At 42.0% G+C, this 20,222-nt stretch overlaps 1 protein-coding gene across 7 annotated transcripts in view; it reads left to right on the top strand.

Moving 5' to 3' along the window:
* The window catches only part of LOC138491156 (mucin-2-like), a 595,603-nt gene extending 577,923 nt beyond the window's left edge, over positions 1 to 17,680 (top strand). For 5 of the 7 annotated variants that reach the window (XM_069617520.1, XM_069617515.1, XM_069617517.1 and 2 more), the window contains one exon: positions 1,816 to 3,373. In XM_069617520.1, coding sequence (XP_069473621.1) covers positions 1,816 to 1,911 — 96 coding nt within the window. In that variant the 3' untranslated portion in view covers positions 1,912 to 3,373. Of the gene's footprint in view, positions 1 to 1,815; positions 3,374 to 17,314 lie in introns of those variants that run through there. The other 2 variants (XM_069617519.1, XM_069617516.1) reach the window with 1 other exon arrangement.
* Positions 17,681 to 20,222: the final 2,542 nt, after the last annotated feature.

Below are 20,222 nucleotides of genomic sequence, written 5' to 3'. Positions count from 1 at the left end.
ATGGTACTGTTTGTCTTAGGGCTTCTGAAAACATGTTTTTACCATGTACATTTGCAGAATTTGGATTATCTGGGAATTTTGGTGTGATGCAATTAAGCAGAAGTCCGACAGAAGTTTCCTATCAAATTTCACACACGGAGCTCTTCCGCTTCCACATTTTCACTCGCTATTTTTTATCTAAAGGGCTAAATAAATTAAGAACTTAAGGACCCAACCTATTAAAAGATGTTTGTGCGTTTTGGTATTTGCTTTCTCCCGTCATTGTCCAACTGGTGGTTGGCTCCAATAGAGTTGCTTTATGCTTTACTTGATTGGAGGTGTGATCACCTGACATCTAGAACCAGTTTTGAATGTGAAAGGGAACCCATCCAATTGAAATGTTAGTAATCGGGCTATTAAAGCTTCGGCTCTAGACTGAATCGGCAAACTGTATATCTGGAGGGCAGCGCTTTAATGAGCTTATATGACCTTTTTCAATCCAGTTTACTTAGTTCTGTATCTCACCTTAAAATGTGAGTATGATGTGCCCAGATGTTAAAGGACACAGCATTGAAAGAAGACAATCACAGCAAATACACTGACCAATCACTGAAGAACTTGGGGGGAGCACAAAAACCTTCAAGGAAAATTTGACATATTGGCCCATGTACCCTATTATAAGTCAACCCCACAATGTCTCTTGAGTTCAGTATTCTAAATGGTCCCGGAGAAGATGCAACACCAGAACACATTTTGAGTAGAAACAACATTCCACCAACGAACGCTCTGCATCAGTGCCTCACAGGAAAACTCAGAGATAGCAGAAATGCAATTCATCAAATTAGATGTCCTCCTACTGTTGGTGACTACACATTTTGAAGAAGTGATTTGTGCTATTATAGATTTTTAGGATAATATTGATTTATTGATAATGCTGTTCGCTATTAAGGCACTTCAACATTTTAAAACAGGTTTTTTTTCTATTGACCAATATCTATGTTCAGAGGTCTTCGGCTATGTTCTATATTTTTGAGCTATGGAAGTACATATTGGCAACATGTGCCTGAACTCTGATAAACAGTCCACACCAATTTTTTCAGAGCCACATTGAAAGTATACTTCCTCGTCTACAAGTTACCCTCTTAACCTACTTCGCACCTGGCTTCCTTGTAAAATATTCCACTTGCCTCTAACCTCCTTCTTTCCCTAATTCTCTCTGCCTCCACTCTAGCACTGCATCGATCATGGTCACATCCCTAACACTGCTTGCCGTACCGCCTACCTGAGCTTAAAAATGTCTAATGTAGATTGTTCTTAAACTACGTAAGTACACCCATGTATTGTCTGCGGTGACGGTCCCATTTACTCCCCTCCACAACCTGGTCAGAATGTCCCTCAAACTCACCCCAATGTAAGAAGCTCACCGCTTCCCGTCAGATCTGATTTTGTATCTATTGTATGTTCTCTTGCGATAAAAAAGGTATTGTTCTTCCCTGTCTATAAATGAATAAATCACTTCTTGGAGAATAAGTAGCCCTAGGCCGCTCCGCTATGTATCTTCACATTGTAGGAATGTCAGCTTTTGAGGGGAATCATTTCTCCTGCGTGTATAATTACACAAATTAATAGAACTCGTGGTGTGATCATTTAGGCAATGGAAATGTGTTGATTTTAGGAGTCTCGAATTTGGTTTCCTTTTTTACGCTGAATCCTCTCCAACTTTCTCCACTTTTTGCCAACAAAGGTGGACAGGGTGACCTGAACCCGCTTTGTTGGAACAAAAGGATGAGTGTCGTCGTTTCTTCATTTCAATCATTCGATCTGTTTTTTTTGCAGGTCACAAACCTCATAAATGAGAAATTCCCAGATGTGAAGATATCTACCTCAATGAGAGTGAAGAAGAAACGAATATATTCCATTTTGGCTTCGTAGAGCGCATGGACACTTTATACATAGCTGTACATTTTAAGTTGTTTCAATGTATACTCTCTTTGTGTCGCCTTGTGGGTCTTTGGCCTCGGCCCCATATTCCCTGTGCCTCCTTGTGTTTGGTACCATTTGTTTCTTGTTAGAATCCTTCATGTTCCAGAATGCATTTCTCTCATTTGGAGGCACGGACTGAGCTACACACCTACTGGCCAAGCTTGACTGTGAACTTGTGGGATGTGGCTTTGAAAATTTTTCTTGTTGTCTCTCTTTAAACTTTTTTTTCCCCGAATCCCTAAAACGATGCAGCCAAGTTGCGTCTCTTCTTTTGTAAGAACGCATTGCTGGCCGGCCGCAGAACTTAGTGACCATACCTTGAATGCAGTGTTCGGCTGGATTTATATTCATTTGGTGGCATGGAAGTTATCGTCATGTGTTGCACCAGGTCATTTTCTCATGTAACCTAAGATATGTGCCCAGATGCCTTTTGGCCAGGCGCGCTATACAAATAAATAAATAAATAAATAAATACATAAATAAATAAATAAACCCTTGTTTGCAATGTGACAAGAGACCAGAACTAATGGACCGCATTTTTAGTCCTTCATTGGAAATATATGCCCCCACCCTCCACTTTTAGATGAGCTCTTCCGGGATATCCACTCCTCCCTCCACCGGGAATGTCTCTTTGCCTCACCCCACCCCCCCACCTCCACGCCCTGCCCATTCCCAATTGCCTGTGCCAATGTTTGGACCCTCAACCTTCCAGTTGTTAGCTCCCCTGGTGAGCTCCATTCTCATTCTCCATCCAGTCATGCCCATTCTCATCTCCTCGTGCCACTGCCTCACGTGGAGCCCCCCCACCAGACATTCCTCTACCCCCCAACTCTACCTCAATGGCTTGCCTTAGCGGCAGCCATTTCCCTAGCCAGTCCCGCCTCATAAAGTCCATCCATATAAGTCCATTCTCCCTCACATGCACCCCACCGCTTGATAACACACGTTGTGCAGTGTTGATGCCCTTGCCCCCTACGCCTCAAGCCCTGCCCTTTAGCCGCTCATTGCCCCCTCGCTCGGGATTCAGGTACCGCCCACCACATGCCTCTGTGCCGATGCTCTCCTTACCCTCAAGCACAGCTGCACAGGATATTGTGGCACATTGGACAACGTTGATGACATGTCTTATGCCAACATCATTGCCTAGTTTTGATGATGATATTAAGCTGCCTGACAAAATAGAGAAATACACTTCCATGGGCATGTCACACATTCGAAGCTGTTGCACTCTTCTCCTAAATCAGAAGACAGAGGCTGGCCAGGGGGCACATTCTATAGGAAGGTCCCCGGCGAGAACTCGTTCTCTTGGAAATGCTACGTTAATGCTGTAACTTGGATGCTTCACCCAACCTTTTGTGAAACCTAGCCTGAAGACTGACCTTGCACAATAAACTATTTATCCTATTTCTGAGAGGAACTGAGCTGGGAGTTATTGATGAAGCCAAACATTCTACATGGAGATACAAGGGGTTTTGTTGACTTTCTTAGACAGTGTAGAAGAACATTCTAAAAAAAATAAAAAAATAAAAGAAGTACAATTTAAAACTGAAATGTAGTGTCAGGCAAACTTCAGGTTGTATTTGATTTTTGATGATTCGTTTTTTGTTCTTGTAAAGTTAATAATTCTCTATAAGGGACTACGCTTGTGTGCTTCTCATATACCCTTGACCCTTTTATTGGCTTGCACTGAGATGTTCATGCTCAGTTTCTGACTTTCACCCCAATACCCCACAGGTAATTCTTAGCCCTAAGATCCCAATATGGATAACTGCAGCTTAAGAAGTCATAAAGAAGAATTTACCAATGAGTGACCAGATAGTACTTTTGTAAGCTTTCAGAACATTTGAAGGTATTCATCAGTGTAATCCGTAGTGGAAAACAAGCTACGCATGACTGACTTCAAGTATTGAGAACAAAAATAAAATAGGAGAGCAACACAATGCAACCCACATTGAAGGGTTTCACAGAGTAGTAAACAGCAATGCCTATTGGGTAAGACAAGAGAAGTTTTCTGAAGAGTGTGGGGGTCTGAGAATATCCCTTGAAGGACTCCTCTGCTGAAAATGCCGTCCATTTTGTTTTTCTTGTGCTTCTACCACCTTCACGCTTGGACATTTCTGGAGGCTCGTGGAACTGCTCTGTGAGTCTTTTTCACACTCAGAAGTAGGATGCCGGCAAGTGGCAGTGATAGACCGAACAAAACTCTATTTAATACCCCACCCTTTTATGTACGTCCCAGGGATGTTCAGCAGTGCTCCATCACTGGGGGGAGGGGGTGGCGGTGGGTTAGTGAGGGGTCAAAAGCAGCCAACCTGAGAAGGAGGGACATTTGGGAAAGGTTTGAAACAGAAAAATATGGATTTTGCAGGTTGAGAAACAGGATAACTTGAGGGTCTGTAGGTGCCATGTTAAGGTAAGAAACCCCTGAATGCTTCAAATGTTACCAGCTCGCTACGGTCATGACCAGATCTTTGTCTGGAGCTGGAGGGCCTCCTATGGCTAAGGTGGTGATGTAATAGGAAGATTACACACACATCTTTGTACACAACAAATGTCCATGGTGTGCACAATGGGATTGTGGAGGTCAAATTGACTGGTTTTACATGATTTGCTGTTGGAAGATATTGACATCGGCCAAGGAGCCCGCTGGTAATGATAATCATCTGTAATTCATTCAGCGCTTTCGCCAAAGCGCTTTACATCGAACATATTTGCATACAATATCACCCAACCCGAAGTTGGTACTCATTTATCGACCTTGAAAGGACGAAAGGCTGAGTTAGCCGTGCCGGGATTCAAACCTGCGACCTACAGATTACATGCAGATCACAGCAGCGAGCGCTCAACCCGCTGAACTATCTTACCAGCTTGCACACATCTTCAATGAGCGGCTTTGCACATTCTAATAGTGACAGATGCCCTTTTCTTGGATCAATGGGACTTCCCAGCGATTCCCTAGAGCTGTTTTACCCCTGGTCTTCCCATACAATCACTGGACTTTTTCCATGTGCCAATCTCCCACCTCCATGGTGTGTCCATTTGCTTACATGGAACCGTTGGCAGTGTTTTGTCTTTATTAGGGTGGCCACTTGCTGCCACTCTGCCTGTAAGAGGTGCACATGTGTTGTGAGTAGGGCAGCCTATGCGCTGGTGTTCCGGAATTCACCCGCGCGTCCATGACACCAGCTCTACAAGTCCTTCCTTGGCTTATGGTATTGCATGACACCATATTTAAGGCTGTTGAAGTATCGTAGAAAGCCCATAGTTACCAGCGATCATCAACTACCTGAAGATGTCTGCGGATCCACTAGAGGCCCACCTCGGCCCTCAGCCTTAAAATCAACAACTTCCAGACATCCTGAATAGGAGGACTTTACTTAATGATCAGGGAAGTGGTCTCTGGAACGCCTTGCCTCCGTTCTTCCGCACATTCACCTGTTGACAAAATATGTTCTTAGTCTGTAGGCCCAACAAAATCAGGCTTTTCTGCATCTCCTTCTCCCTGCTATTTTAAGAATTGTTCAACAACTGTTCAACAACTGTCTCTATCGCCTCACCTAGTGCCAAAAAGCAGTCTTGATGGCAAATAGGAGCTTAACCAGAAAAACGGACCTATGTACAATAACAAATGGCTCCACATGTGCCGGCAAGTACAATACACAACACCGGGTTTCTATTTAAAGGACACCGGTTCCTAGGATTGAATCTTCCTGACAATCAGCGTAACTCTGTTTTTTGTGATGGATAGATTGATGTCACCACTCTGTCTGCAAGGGTATAACAAAAATGCATAGGCCTCAGGAAGTGTCTCCCAAATGGCATAGATGGACCCTATACACTTGTGATTGTGATTAGCGCTCTGCAAGAGTGCTTGGCAGAGTGTAAGTGATTTGGCAGTGATTGCTTCTTCTTTTGACATGCAGTGGAACGTTACTTCCAGCGTGTGTGTTTTTTTGGCCCTGCCCACATCATAGGCATCACTACAAATACTAAAGGCTCTGCGCTCCTGTGCGCGCGCTCTGCAAGAGTGCTTGGCAGAGTGTAAGTGATTTGGCAGTGATTGCTTCTTCTTTTGACATACAGTGGAACGTTACTTCCAGCGTGTGTGTTTTTCTGGCACTGCCCACCTCATAGGCATCACTACAAATACTAAAGGCTCTGCGCTCCTGTGCGCGCGCTCTCCAAGAGTTCTTGGCAGAGTGTAAGTGGCAGTGATTGCTGCTTCTTTTGAAATACAGTGGAACTTTACTTCCAGCGTGTGTGTTTTTCTGGACCTGCCCACCTCATACGGATCACTACAAATACTAAAAGCTGCACGCTCCTGTGCGCGCGCTCTGCAAGAGTGCTTGGCAGAGTGTAAGCGGTTTGGCAGTGATTGCTGCTGTTTTTGAAATACAGCAGAACTTTACGTCCAGCGTGCGTGTTTTTTCTGGCCCTGCCCACTTCATACGGATCACTATAAATACTGAGTGCTACGCGCTCCTGTGCACAAGCTCTGCATGCTGCTTGGCACAGTGTACGCGGTTCGGCGGGAAGTGGCGGGAGGTAGCCGGTGGACCTATTGAGGCGTTGGATAATCATGCCCAGTCCTTGAAGTAAGTGACAAGGCGTGTTTTCTGATTCCTGACTTTCATAATACGCCTGCAACGGCACAGTCGCATGCCACCACCCCTTCACATAACTTGGTATGTACAGGGACCCCTTTGTGCTTTGGTTCAGATGTGGTGGAGGGCTTCCACCACCCCTAAGTGGCCCTACTAAAAATGCACTGCATAAGTCATTGGGTTCCTGGGTGTGGGAAAAAACTAACGTTTTGGCTCCACTAACTGAACAATCAATGAGTGAGAGATCCCAGCTGAGGCCCAACACTACTGCACCTTGGCCCATATATGAGGAGCAGAGGTGTGAAGGGCTTCCTAATAACAGACTAAGGAGCTAACTGACAAAAAAGGCAACTAATGAGCTACATTACACCCGTGAAGAACAATCGGGTACTTGCTGCTTAGCCAAGAAGATAAACAGCTTAGACGCGTAAGCCAATGGCCCTCATTACGACCCTGGCGGATTTTTTCCGCCATCGACGGACTTTCCGGCCATGGCGTAAAGTCAGTTTACGCCATGGCGGATGGTGGACTTACCGCCCCATTCCGAGGTCGGCGGGGCGGTAAGTCCCCATTGACCCATTTACCCTTCCCCATTCCCATTTCGGCCCCATAGGGTATAATGGGAGTGGGGAAGGAGTTAATTACGCCAGCGTAAATTACGGTGGCGTAATTAACACCAAGGTCCCATAGCGCCATGGATTTCTCCGCCCGCAAAAAGCGGGCGGAAAAATGACCATGGCGCTTTGGGAACTCGTAGTTGGCGGTAAGGGGTCGGCGCAGCTAACGCTGGCGTAGACCCCTTACCGCCAGGGTCCTAATGAGGCCCAATGACTTTAGCCCATTTCTAAACCACAACAATCTTCGGGCACTATTTCATCACTTTGTGCCTGTACGAGTATTCACAACTAAAGATATTGTACTGATTCTACCCAGGAAGCAAACTGGGCGATTGTCCAGTTGGTGTCCCCAATACGAGTTGAGCTCATTCTCTCTCATTCTCAGATGATATGTGCTATACCATGGAGAGAAAGCCTAGATCACAATATTTGTAATTGTAATTTTTTATTTGTAAAGCACTTATACACAAGTGAAGTGCTTCAAAGTGCTTCAAGCAGTGAAGTAACCTTGCTGAAAATGTTGGGGGGGAATGACATCTGAAGAAATGGTGCCCCAGCCAAATGAATGGGGACAAAACAGGGTGCCATGAAAGTTGGGGGAGGGGGACAAACACCCCTGTCCCCCCCTAAAATTACACCCATGGCTTCAAGGCGGGAAGGGAACAATAGAACACAGAAGACCTTCTTAGGCCTTGAAGTTTACAAATTATCTAACAAAAAGTGACTGGCATACTAGGCCTGATGGCATTTCTCCTAGTCCAAGTGCAAGACAAGAAGGAAGGAGAGAAGGGGGTGGAGATGGAGAAGATCAAAAAATACAAACACTATCGTACTAGGCCAACAACATTTCAGATAGTGCAAGTGCATGACAAAGAGTGTGGTGATAGGGGGTGGGGGAAGAACATACAGAACAAAAAAACAACCGTACTAAGCCTGGTGAACTAGGCCTAGTACATTCATGTCATGTAAGTGCACAGACTGGAGTGCAAGAGAGGGGGAGGGGAACAAGTGTGCCCAGTCCAGCAGGGCCCTGGGTAAAGTGCAGAGAGGTTACCCTTCTTATGGAATTAATTCCAAAGTGCAGTAGTGGTTAGCTAAGTGCAGAGGCCCGGAGGAAAGTGCAAAGGCTGGCGGGGGAGCCTGGGACCTTTGAGGCTCTGGAGGTGCTCCAGGCGACCAGTCAGCAAAACTGAGCAGAGTTAGGGAAGGAAGGAGTAGGGAAGTAGTCGAGAAGAGAAAGGAAGTTATCAAGGGTGAGGGACAAAGAAAGAGGAAGGTCTTGAGAAGGTTTCGGAATTTAAGGAGATCCGGCTCAAGATGCAGAGAGGAAGGGAGGCTGTTCCAGAGAGAGGCCCCTGCAGAGGATAAAGATCTCCAATCAAATCCCTACTTGGAAAAATGGCTCACCCGCAAAGAGTTGGAAGAGGACGACTGGAGGGCTCTAGAAGGAGAGTATTTAGGAAGAGAGTCCTGTAGATAGTGTGGGCCCCAGCCTCAGAAAGCCTTGTGGAGTATGCAGAGGGCCTTGAACTTGATCCTTGCAGCCACGAGAGCCAATGGAGGTATTTCAGCCCCGGAGAGATGCGTTCCCTGGGCTTGAGGCCAAGGATAAGTCTTGCTGTTCTGTTCTGGAAGAGTTGTGGAGGACGGAGGAGACAGAGGTAAGGGGAAAACGTTGAGGCTGCTGAAAACGGAAGATGCTCCATCAAAACTCATTGAACAAGACATTTAATATCTTGCAGAGAAGATTATGGCCACAATAAATGCCAAAAGCGCCAACCATGTTAATAACATGGGCCAAGGAGAGGAAAGTGTGTTCGACCAGGTTTCTTAACAAAATGAAAATAACTCTAAGCTGTGAAGGTTAGCTCTAGGAATACCAGGAGATTGAGTTCTTTTACTAGAGGCCGTAGGGCCAAGCCTTTCTTTTGGCCTAAGATCTTCTTATATTGAAAGAGACTTGGATGATAGATAAGTACTATTTGGACTGATACCATACAATCTAGATGTGTGCCAATCGGAATGACATGGGAAGACCGATCCGGTGGCCTAATAATAGGGGCTAAGAATTATTTATCCATGAAGGTATACACATTAAAAATCCCAAGTCAGAACATTTTAGCTGTTTCTATTGTACTTAGGGTGGAATCCTATGGACAACAAGTATTGATCCTTAGGGCCTGATTCACAGAAGATTTTTATACTACGGCATTCCCATTGAGAAACGCTCTGTGAATCAGGTCCTTGATGTCTACAACCCCCCTGGGGAATATCCTGAGGGAGATGATTATCACTGACTTGAAAGATATCCTTGAAGAATGGCTACATAGTACTCATTGTGGATATTTTGTGATAGCGGGGGATCTTAGCTATCAGTGCAGCCTGAATATGAGAAAATGGGGGGATTCGGCCTTGTATGATATGCTAAGTGATAGTCATGACACCTGTGCAGTGTAGACCGCAGTAGATGACTGGCTGGATTTTTCTGTCTACTTGGGTATCGTACAATTGATTAGGATTCCGGGCATCAAGGGATATTTGCCTTACACTTGGTCTAATGGCAGCAGTAGCTCTTGACTAGATTATGTATTACCTTCAAAATATATGTTTGCATTTATATCTGATTTTAACCTGACATATACGGATTTGAGTGATCATGTGCTACTTCAATTCTCGCTACAAGGTGGTTGTAGAAAGCGTCATGGAAGGCTTTTGAGGAATTGTGGTGTGGATTCACTGGGAAACTGGGTGTTTTGGTCCACACAAAATATTTTAGACTTTAATTAATGGATTTGTAATAATTGTTTAATTGAAGGTTTGCTCAATTTTAGGAAGATTAATAGGTATGAGGAGTGGTTGGAGGAGGCCATTAAGAAGGTAATAACAGTTCACCAGGTCCAGATGGATTGGCTAAACTCTTGATTAAGCAGGACCTGGTGGGATGGGCCCGTATAATGTAAAACATATTTACTACTATTATTAACAATGGGAAAATACGTAAAAGCTGGTGGAAATAAACACTTATCGCAGTGTTCAAATGGGGCTCCCGTGATGTGCCCGAGAATTACAATGATTCTATAGCAAAGATCTTTTACTCTTTTTTGCTTGAAACGGACACTATTTGGATAACTGAAGTCAAAATCCTTAGCAAGCAACATACTGGCTTTAGAAGGTGGATAGGACCCCTAGCTAATTTATTGGCATTAATATATTGTATCAGTACTTCTCTAGCTAGTAACAACACCCCTCTATACATATGCTTTGTAGACAAGAGCAAGGCTTTCAACACTGTTAATCACCAGGTGCTTTGGTCAAAACTGTATAGACAGAGTCTTCAGCATGGGGTTTAATTTTTTATTAGACAATTATGTTTTGATACCAATGTGCAGTTTTGGGTAAATCAGGAAGGCTTACTTAACTCTACAATTAAAACTAACCATGGCCTGAAACAGGGCTGCACCATGGCACCTGTTTTGTTTAACTTATATATTTCTGACTTAATGGAATCAGTAAATAAATGCAATATTTTCCCCCCACATTTGGGTACGCACCCTGTAGTCTGGCAGTCCTATGCTGACGATATCGTTCTTTTTGATCGGACGCTGATAGGGCTGAAACGGAGTATGATGGCACTTTGTGAACATGCTAATAAAAATAATTAGGTCATCAATCGGAATAAAAATAAGATAATGGTTATTAAGGCAGGGAAAAACCAAAGTAAAACAAAATATAATTTTTATTGGAAGATCAAAAATGAATCAGTAGAAGTTATTAAGAGATATTTATATTTGCGGGTCCCAATTAACGATTCGCTCAGCTCGAATATGCTAGCTCAAGATGTCACAAGAAAGTACAAAGGAAATTTAATGAGAATAAAAACGTCTCTCAAAGATGTGGATATTCGCTGGAAGGGTTATTGCAAGTATATATACTAGCATTGTTCCGTGTGCATTGTATGGCTTCGAAATGTATACGAATAAAGAGACCCAAGGGCTTACGAAGTTGGAGAGTAGTCCATGGTGTCCCTCATTAGGCCTATCCGGATCTACCTCGAGTGAATCTTTATGAAGTGAACTGGGTGTCATTTATTGATGCAAAACAAAATGGTGATAGCAATATTTATGCTGAAAATATTCTCCAATAAAGATCTTGATACCTCTGTGTATTCTAGCTTTTTGGAGTTGCTGGAAAATGATTCTCCACAAAAAAAAAAACAAAACCCTGGCTAATGAAAATGTACTTGTTTTTGGACGAGATTGATTTCAAAATTAGGTTCCCTCTTAATTTAGGTATCGGCTGGAGGGAAATTAAGTAGAAGGCATCAATACCGGATAAAAATAACAACATGTCTGAGTTGAATAATTCGTCAACTATGTAAAACAAGGTAACCAGTTTGTTGTGCCTTTTAGATATTTGATCAAGGTTAATAATTCTAAGGTTAGACAATTTCTCCTCCAACTTTGGTTAGAACAGTTACCAACTTTGGCACAAGTAGGGGCCTGGGAACACATTCCTCATCAAAGTGCCTATGCAGGATCTGTAAATTAGAAATAGAGACAGCTAGACATTAATTGACTGGCTGCTAAAAGCTTAAAGATCTTTATAAAAAGGTATATAAAAATTATGGCCCTCATTACGAGTTCGGCCGGTAGCCATGCCGTTTTTGGCGGCATGGCTGCCGTCGAAATCGCATCCGTGTCCGGGTCCTCGGAATGAGGGCTTACTGGGCCATTCCAAGTTCGGATGGCCCGGTAATTCCTCCCTCAAGGACCCGGACACGGTCCTTCCCCATTCCCATTTCAGGCCCCATAGGGCTGAATGGGAATGGGAGAGGGAGCAAACAACGGGCCATAACGAGATGGCCGTTGTTTGCTCCCTCGCGGGACCCGGTAAGCACGCCTGGTTCCCCAGACGTGCTTAACCTGTCCCCCGAGGGGACCTCGTAATGTAGCGGAATGGGTTGAACGGCGCCGTCACCTTTTACGGCATCGTTTAACCCGTTCAGCCAGAGTCGTAATGAGGCCCTATATATTTTTATTTATTTATTAGTTGTTTTGGTCGTGAAAACATTTGAGACCTTTCAATTTAGCAATACATACAAAAATAGTAATATTACAATAACTAAAAGATATTAAAAAACCCACATTAATCTTATCAAATTAAAATCAAAATCCAGATCATCAAGATATTAAGACATCAGTTATACAGACATAATTAACCATCAACCATAAACCATCACCACAAAGGAAAAAAACAAAACAATCAATCAGATTTTCCCACATGTCCACCTTGAAAACTGAGCAGAGCTCTATAGAATCATTTTAACGTTACATACTTTGCCAGTTTCAATTGATACAGGTAATTTACAAAAGCATATCTCACTGCCTTTCTTTTGGTATAGTATAACAGATCCCATAATTTTTGTTGATGTCAAGACCTGATAGTCCGTAAATAAATGCTTAAAATGAACACAACGGAACAGTAGTAATTCATCACATTCGGAACATAGATGCTTAAGAGTTTCTGCATGCTGTTTCCAGAATCGACAATGCAGAACAATGCCATCATTTCTACGTCTGTTCAGTACATCATTTGTCAACCATAGATTTAGCCTAAATCTCATAAAACCATTTTGATGGCTAGGGCTGGGTGACCTCACCATATAATCTGCCACAATGTTGAAACGTTTCAATTCAAACGGGTATGCCACAAAGTTTTTATAATTGGCACATGCGTGACGAGTATATATCCAGTCCGCTTCCCAGATTTTTATTTTCGCTCTATTTGGGTTCTCCATTAGCAAATCTGAATCTATCTGGGCCTTTTCCAAAATAGACTGAATTTTTAGACGCCATTCTTTTGGAAAGTTATCCATTGAACTTAATAAGTATGTGGAAATAATGTTGGTATTTCCTTTTGTTAATTGATTCAATAGACATTTGCGATATAATGCACACAATTTCCATTTATAGACTGCATAAACCGAAATTAAGCCCATTTCATATCTCAAGAGTGGTAGTGGTTGAGAATTTGGTAAGTTTAAAACTTGCCTCCAGTATCGACCTTCCCTCAGGGCCCAGTAAGAATAGGACATTATTTTCTGGGTCTCTGCACCGTACAGAATAACAGGAACAACTTTTAGTTTGAAATAAGTAATTATCGGTGAGAGAGAGAATTTACAATATCTGGCTTTGATAATGCGGGCTTGTGAGATAGACATTTGCAATTTATGGAGCCCTTGTTTATTATACTGGTCGTGCGCACACTATTGGATATGATCATACCCAGATACACATAAACATTGGTGACAGTGATTTGGCAATTTTGCAAAGGCCAGTGGAGCCGAGCAAAACTTTGTTTCCTTGTGCCAAATTGGATTATATTTGTCTTTGAAATATTAATGGTTATGCCGTTTGCTTTGGTATATAGATCCAGGGCACCCAGTAAATGCCGCAAACCTTTTTGGGTATGCGACATTAACACCATATCGTCGGCGTATAATAGCCATTGAATTTGGACCCCCATGATTTTTGGAGAGTCAGTAATTAATTTAGCAAAGGTTTGGTGAATATCTGAAATAAAGAAATTAAATAATGCTGATGCCAGTAAGCATCCCTGTTTTAAGCCTGTGGCAGTTTCGATTGGAGGAGTTAGCAGTCCGCCATTAGTCAATCTGACCTGGATTGTGGTGTTAGTATGCAATTGAATGATCCATTTCAGAATTTCCCATGGGCATTTAGCATCAGCCAGTTTTTTGTACAGGAGCTCTCTGGGAACAGCATCAAAAGCCATTTTAAAATCAATAAATGCAAAATATAGGGGCTGTTTCCGTTGATAGGCTCTCTGAATGAGGCTTGAAAGAGTGATAATATTGATTCCAGTGCCTATGCCCTGCAAGAATCCTGTCTGGAATGGATCTCGAAGGTTCTTATCATTTAGCCAAGTATTGAATATCTTTAAGAGCAACCTGGCAAACAATTTACCCGGGCAGTCAATAGCGCTATTGGTCTATAGGACCTGGGATTGTCTCGATCACCCTTTTTGAAGATCGGAAGGATGATAGACTTTTTCCAAGTCTCGGGAATGATGTCAGATTTGAATACTTGAGCATAGATGCGATACAGAATACCTGCCCACTCGCTGACATGCATTTCTAGCATGGCATTATGCAAACCATCGGGACCTATTGCTCGGGAGGAACTCAGTTTTGTGATGCAGAGTTTTATATCATTGGTGTCAAATAGAAACCCACCGGCTGCTGTGTCCGAATGGAAACATATTCGCATGTCAGGGAAGGGTGAAAGATACAATTTTTGAAAATACATCTGCCATGTCTCAGCCGATATCGAATTTATCTGGGTAACGAGTTGGGGTGTATCGGAGGTGTGATTAAGCAGGGCCCAAATACCAGCTGTAGATTTTGTTACAAGTTGCTTCAGCATGGATGCCCCATCCAGTTCATATAGCTTAGCTCTTCTCGTTTTGAGCCATTTTTTGTATTTCTGCTTTAATAATCTAATTTTATTAGCAGAATCCACCTCATTTGATTTTAATAACTGTCAAATTTCACGTCTTAGCTCAGCTTTTTGATATTTAATATCCAAATCAAAGACATGAATATGTTGTTGCTTAATCAAACCGATACCACTATCAATTTGTTTAAATATCTGCATGGCACTTGTATAATCTTTTTCCACCAAACCAGTGCTTTGATACATTTTTCTAAGATTATGGTCCAGGCTTCTTAATTTTTCTCGATTCCAATTAAGTCTATTGCCCCCATTATTCACTACAATATCTGTTATGTTTGCATTCATCAACAGTCTCGAATGGGGTTGTCTAATCTGCAATGATAGCTTTAATTTGTTGTGATCACTTAATTCAGTCTGTATAACCTCCAACTTTTGCACACAGTTAAATACTTTTGCATTGATGTAAACATAATCTATTATAGCATGCTGGCCGCCTCTTTGCCAGGTTGCCTGGGCAGGGGAATCACCCCCCACATTACCCTTTAACATCAGAAAGTTGCGCTCTGCCATAATTGTAGACCAAATCATCTCATCAACTGTTAATGCCAAATCTCCATCTGGAATGAGATGAAGGTTAAGATCACCTAATATTACAATGTACATCAATCCGACCTCTAGGGCTAAAAAATCTAATATTTTCACAAGCTGGTCAAAAAAGTCCTCGGACTTTAACGTGTTGGAACACCAATAGATATTTACAATTGCTATTTTTTGATGGCTATTAGATAGTTTAACCACTTGAAATGATGGAGACGGAGACTCGCAAGTTTTCAATTGGAGCCCACATGTTTTTTTGAATGCTATTAGTAAACCTCCTTTTGGTCTACCTAGGAAACCTTTTTCTGCTGGTGTAAACAATATGACATGCGAGTCCCAGATTGGTGGCAATAAGAGCCAAGTTTCCTGGAGGGGAATAATATCAATGCCAGTCAGTTCCCCAGTAGAGGTGGAATTGTGGTGACGGTGCCCTCTGGTGTTCCAGGAGACCACACTTAAAGTTTCTGTATCTGAGCATAGTTATGCAAGCCTTGCTTGATTCGAAGACCCTTGCTGAGGTAGACTATTGTGAGTCGAAGTGAAGATAAGGGACATGTGGCCCTGTAACAAGGGAGGATCGGATGAGATTTCTTGTGTTAAACTGAACCCCAGATCAAACAGGATCATTCTGGCCTGCCACAATGTCTCAGCCACCAAGGATGATCAGATATATAATCGGGCCGTGGACAAATCAGTGTGATTTATGAATTCAATTTGCTCAATATCCACTGATGTTATGGCGGATAAGGCTGGAATAGACATAGATAACCTGCAAAGTGATCAGGGCGTGGGCCTATATCGATTCAGGAGAAAATGTGGGTCTAAACCACAGTATATTTTATATTTGGCAACTTCTAATCAAGATTAATGACTTTTTTGTGCTGGTGAATTGTAGGTTCTACTTGATGTTTGTATATTTTATATGATATGACGTTTTGATTCTTGTGTGATTGATTAATATGTGTAAAGATGTTTTAGTGTTTTAAGGTTATATTCTAATCACAAACACTTTAATTAATAAATAAAGACATGTGTGGAAATGATGGAGGTGGGGCTTCGTGTCATGGTAGCCCTATAACATGGTGGATGGGAAACCCAAGTACATTCTGGTTATTGTGGTCATTGGAAATGATGTTATCAAATACTACAGGCTGGGCAACTATTCTGAAATGTAGACATATGAGGGAATATTTAAGTTTATTATGCTTATCAAGTCCTCATACGTTCAGGTACTAAGTAGTCTGACAAAGAGCAGATGTTTCAGAAGCATTGCTGGGTTCTTTAGCCAAATGCTAATCAATGAGTAGAACTCAATCTCCAAGGTTCCAAAACCAATCATGACACAATTAGCGACTCTATAAAGTCCTCTATATTTGTTTCATTAATATACTGCCTTTCAATTTGGTGTACTCACAACAAGAGTATATTTCCTTAATTCCAGTCACGTTATTGATCCTTCCAATAATGGTGGCCAGAGTTGTATTGTAGGGCAGGGGTCTGCAACCAGTGGTTCTCCAGCTATTTTTTTATTATGACTAGTGTGATCCCTCACCATTGATTCTGCTGGATAGGGCTGATTGGAGTTGTAGCACAAAGTATTGGGAAAGCAAAAGGTTGCATACTCCCAGTTGTAGGGTTATGCATGTCTGTTTTTCTTTGAAAGGGACCCTGAGTCTTGATGTCTCACTTCTGATCTCTTAACAATGAATCTGTCTTGACAACCATCACATTTAATGTACATCTTTATTTTTGTATGTTCGTTTATTTGTATTATGTTATATTCAATCAAGTACGGATTCCTAGTATGGTGGGACAACAATTTAAGACTTTGTCATTGAGTGCGAACAAATGGAACTTGCCCACATTGTGCTTAGAGCTGGCTGAAATTCTTTGCTCAGAGGATAACCATGTAAACTGCAATTTTGATGAACCCAAAAAATAGTTCCATATTTTATTGTTTCGAGTGCAGTTTCACAGTCGTTTGAAATGATAAAATGTTTCTCAGAATGCTGTTCATTTGAAATGTCTTGTGGTTATTTTAGCGTTCTTAATTTGTTTGCAGAGCTCTGAAAATAGTGGTTTTCCAGAGGTTTTGAACTACACTTGCATGATTTAAGAACATTGACTCTGTTGGTTACGGCTGAACCGAGTTGTAGTCCAAAGCATCTACAGAGCCAAAGGATGCAGATGCCTATTTCAGAGATTCTGATCAGCCTGAAATTATGCGATTCACCCATCAGAGTTACTTATCAAACTGGCAGGTCCGAAGGAATGACGTTGTTTTTTGGACCAATACTGTTGACACAATTCTGCTCTTTTAATTTGGAAATTGTATTTTTTTGTAGTTAAACATAATTCTGCTCAATATTATGATGCATGTGATATGTTGTATTTAGTTTGAAAGCTCAATAAAACTGCTCACCTCCCACCCCCCATGATGACTATGTTTTCTGCTATGGAGCGTAGTCACCACTGTTGGACACCTTGCACTAGCTGTCATGAAATCATTGGCATCTGTGTTGAGACTGCATGTTCGGCTTAGAGGTGACAATGTTTACTTATGTTGACGATAGATGAATGGAGTCATAGTCTTGGAGAGACACTTGGACACCAGTGGAACCCTCTGTCATTCTTTGATCCTTCACCAAAGAGTGTAGAGAAACCTCAACATTCCATCACATTCTGCTTATGATAGTGCCTTAACATTATTCAGTTTAACAATCCTTAGCAACTTGTAAAGTAATAAAGTGATTAACAGCAAGCATACACTCTACTTTCCTGTTTGGAAGCCCAAGCTTTGTGTATCTGTTCTGTGTCCTAGTGCGCACTTTGAAGCCAAGATGGAAAAGTCGAAATTTTAATGGCTGAGTCTGTAACCACTTCAGAATACCAAAGAAGTGTATTTTGGATGCTAGTGGCCATATTACAGAGACTTTGCATTGGTGCCCTAGAGAGCAAATTGACCTAGTGTAAAACACATATTTATTTCAATGCTTTTTTCCACCAGAGTAATGTTTTCCCTAATCCCTTACCCTGGTGTCAACATACATTGAAATTATTTGTTTTTGCCACTGTGGCAATGTTTGCCCTAATGCTGATTGCATTTGCACTGATGCAAAGTCTCTGTATTATGGCCCTCATTGCCTTTACGCAATGCCTTTTGGGCTCCCATGGCAACGTAACACGACATAATTATGAACAATTTTCTACCCGTGTTTGAGTTCTTGAACTGCACGTACAATCTTATGTTTTCCTAGAAAACAAGCATTATCTTTTCCAGAAGGAACAATTCGCCAATATTGCATGTTTCTCTGTATTGATTTCCAGATGTCAATCATTGTATTCTTATTGATATAATGTATCACTGCGCAATGAATTGATCAATCAGAAGTAAGCACTTTTATTACACACCAAAAAATTCCAATGCCTGGTGAGTACAATTCATGACTAACACATTCACTATAGTGTGTTATTCGAAATAAATATTAACTGTGTTTTGTTGCAATCTACCAAGTCCTTAATCTGGAGCCTTACCTGCCTGCCCTATCACCAGCACTGCTGTTACAGGGCCACACACAAAAATGTGCATGACAACTTTAGCATCATTGGCAAGTGACAAACAAACCACATGTGTGGCAACATTTATCAGTAGCCCACAACACATTCAATGTGCGTGCAGCTTCATGTTTCTAATGGGAAAAGTAGAACTCCAAGTCATGGCAAAGGGTTGTTGACTAGAATTCCAGGTCATGCAAGAGATGGACCACCTGATATGGGACCATTTGGCTGTACTGAAGCAGGAATGCACACTTTAAAAGAGATATTCCTTTTTAAGAAGAGAATGCCTAAACAGTCTCCCACTTACTGCTTTGCCTACAATTCTGGAGCGTAAACACTTGGTAAGTGGCTAAGTGGGTTGGTTGTGCATTGGGATGTGTTAGGGATTTTGTTTGGGGAGCTATACCTAATCTGGTGGTATTCTCTTATGGTGGTAAAGTGGTATAGAACTGTTGTGGTAATGCCCTATATAGGGCGATGATGCTCCCCTCAGAATACTCTAAAACCTGTATTTCATCACGGGGCTCCTCTAAAGGACAGTTACCAGACTTATTACACTTGGATTGATTTTGACAGTGTCACTTGTTGTCCCCAGCAACTTATCTATGAGGCCGGGCTACTGCCTTGATGGCAGATCTGTTCAGCTGTAAACATGCACAGCCGAAATACCGCACACTCACACTCTGTCTAACTACAGAGCCCACAATATATCATTTTCATGAAAGCCTTTACCATTTCCCTCTTGCCTATGTAAGCAGATTAAATACAATGACCGAAATACCATAAAAATGTTTCAGAGATTAAATGATTTTATAATGTGTATTTATCTTGCCAGATAATTTAACACTTGTACACAGCAATCATAGACAGAAAGAAGAGAAGAGAAAAACACAGTTTCAAAAATATGCACCACTTAATAATAGAATGAACTGAAGTCAGCTCACCCTGACTTGGGTCGTGGGACTTGGCAGAAGCCACGCTTAATAACAAATTCTTGTAACTTTCAGAAATGCATTTGCGTGTGACATTGAACATTTACACATTGAACAAAACCCTTTTGACGAACTAAAAAATAAATAAAACATCCATTCAAGTATGTCCTCACTTATTTACTGGCATATTCACCTCGCACACAGAAGATTCTCGCTCTGCTATCTCTGGAGCACCCCTCTGTGTGTTTGGCAGCAAATGCAGTGTTGAAACCTCTGTGCTCTCCAGCAGCCCAGAAGGACAAACACAAATTCTAGGCCAGGATAACCGCTCCTGTGATCTTCCAGTAGGTTCTGCCTACACCCCCTCTGTGTCCTGAATTTAAGTGCTATCCCTGTCAATCAACTGTATCTGCCTCTTTTCCTGACGTTCACACATCATCCGAGCTGGCCTCAGTACTTTCCCCCTTGAAGAATAGCCTT

This window comes from Ambystoma mexicanum, chromosome 10, assembly GCF_040938575.1.
Source record: "Ambystoma mexicanum isolate Mex_15411 chromosome 10, UKY_AmexF1_1, whole genome shotgun sequence".
NCBI classification, from domain to species: Eukaryota; Metazoa; Chordata; class Amphibia; order Caudata; family Ambystomatidae; genus Ambystoma; species Ambystoma mexicanum.
The sequence above is the reverse complement of the archived record's forward strand: the minus strand, read 5'-3'. Positions and strand labels throughout refer to the sequence as shown.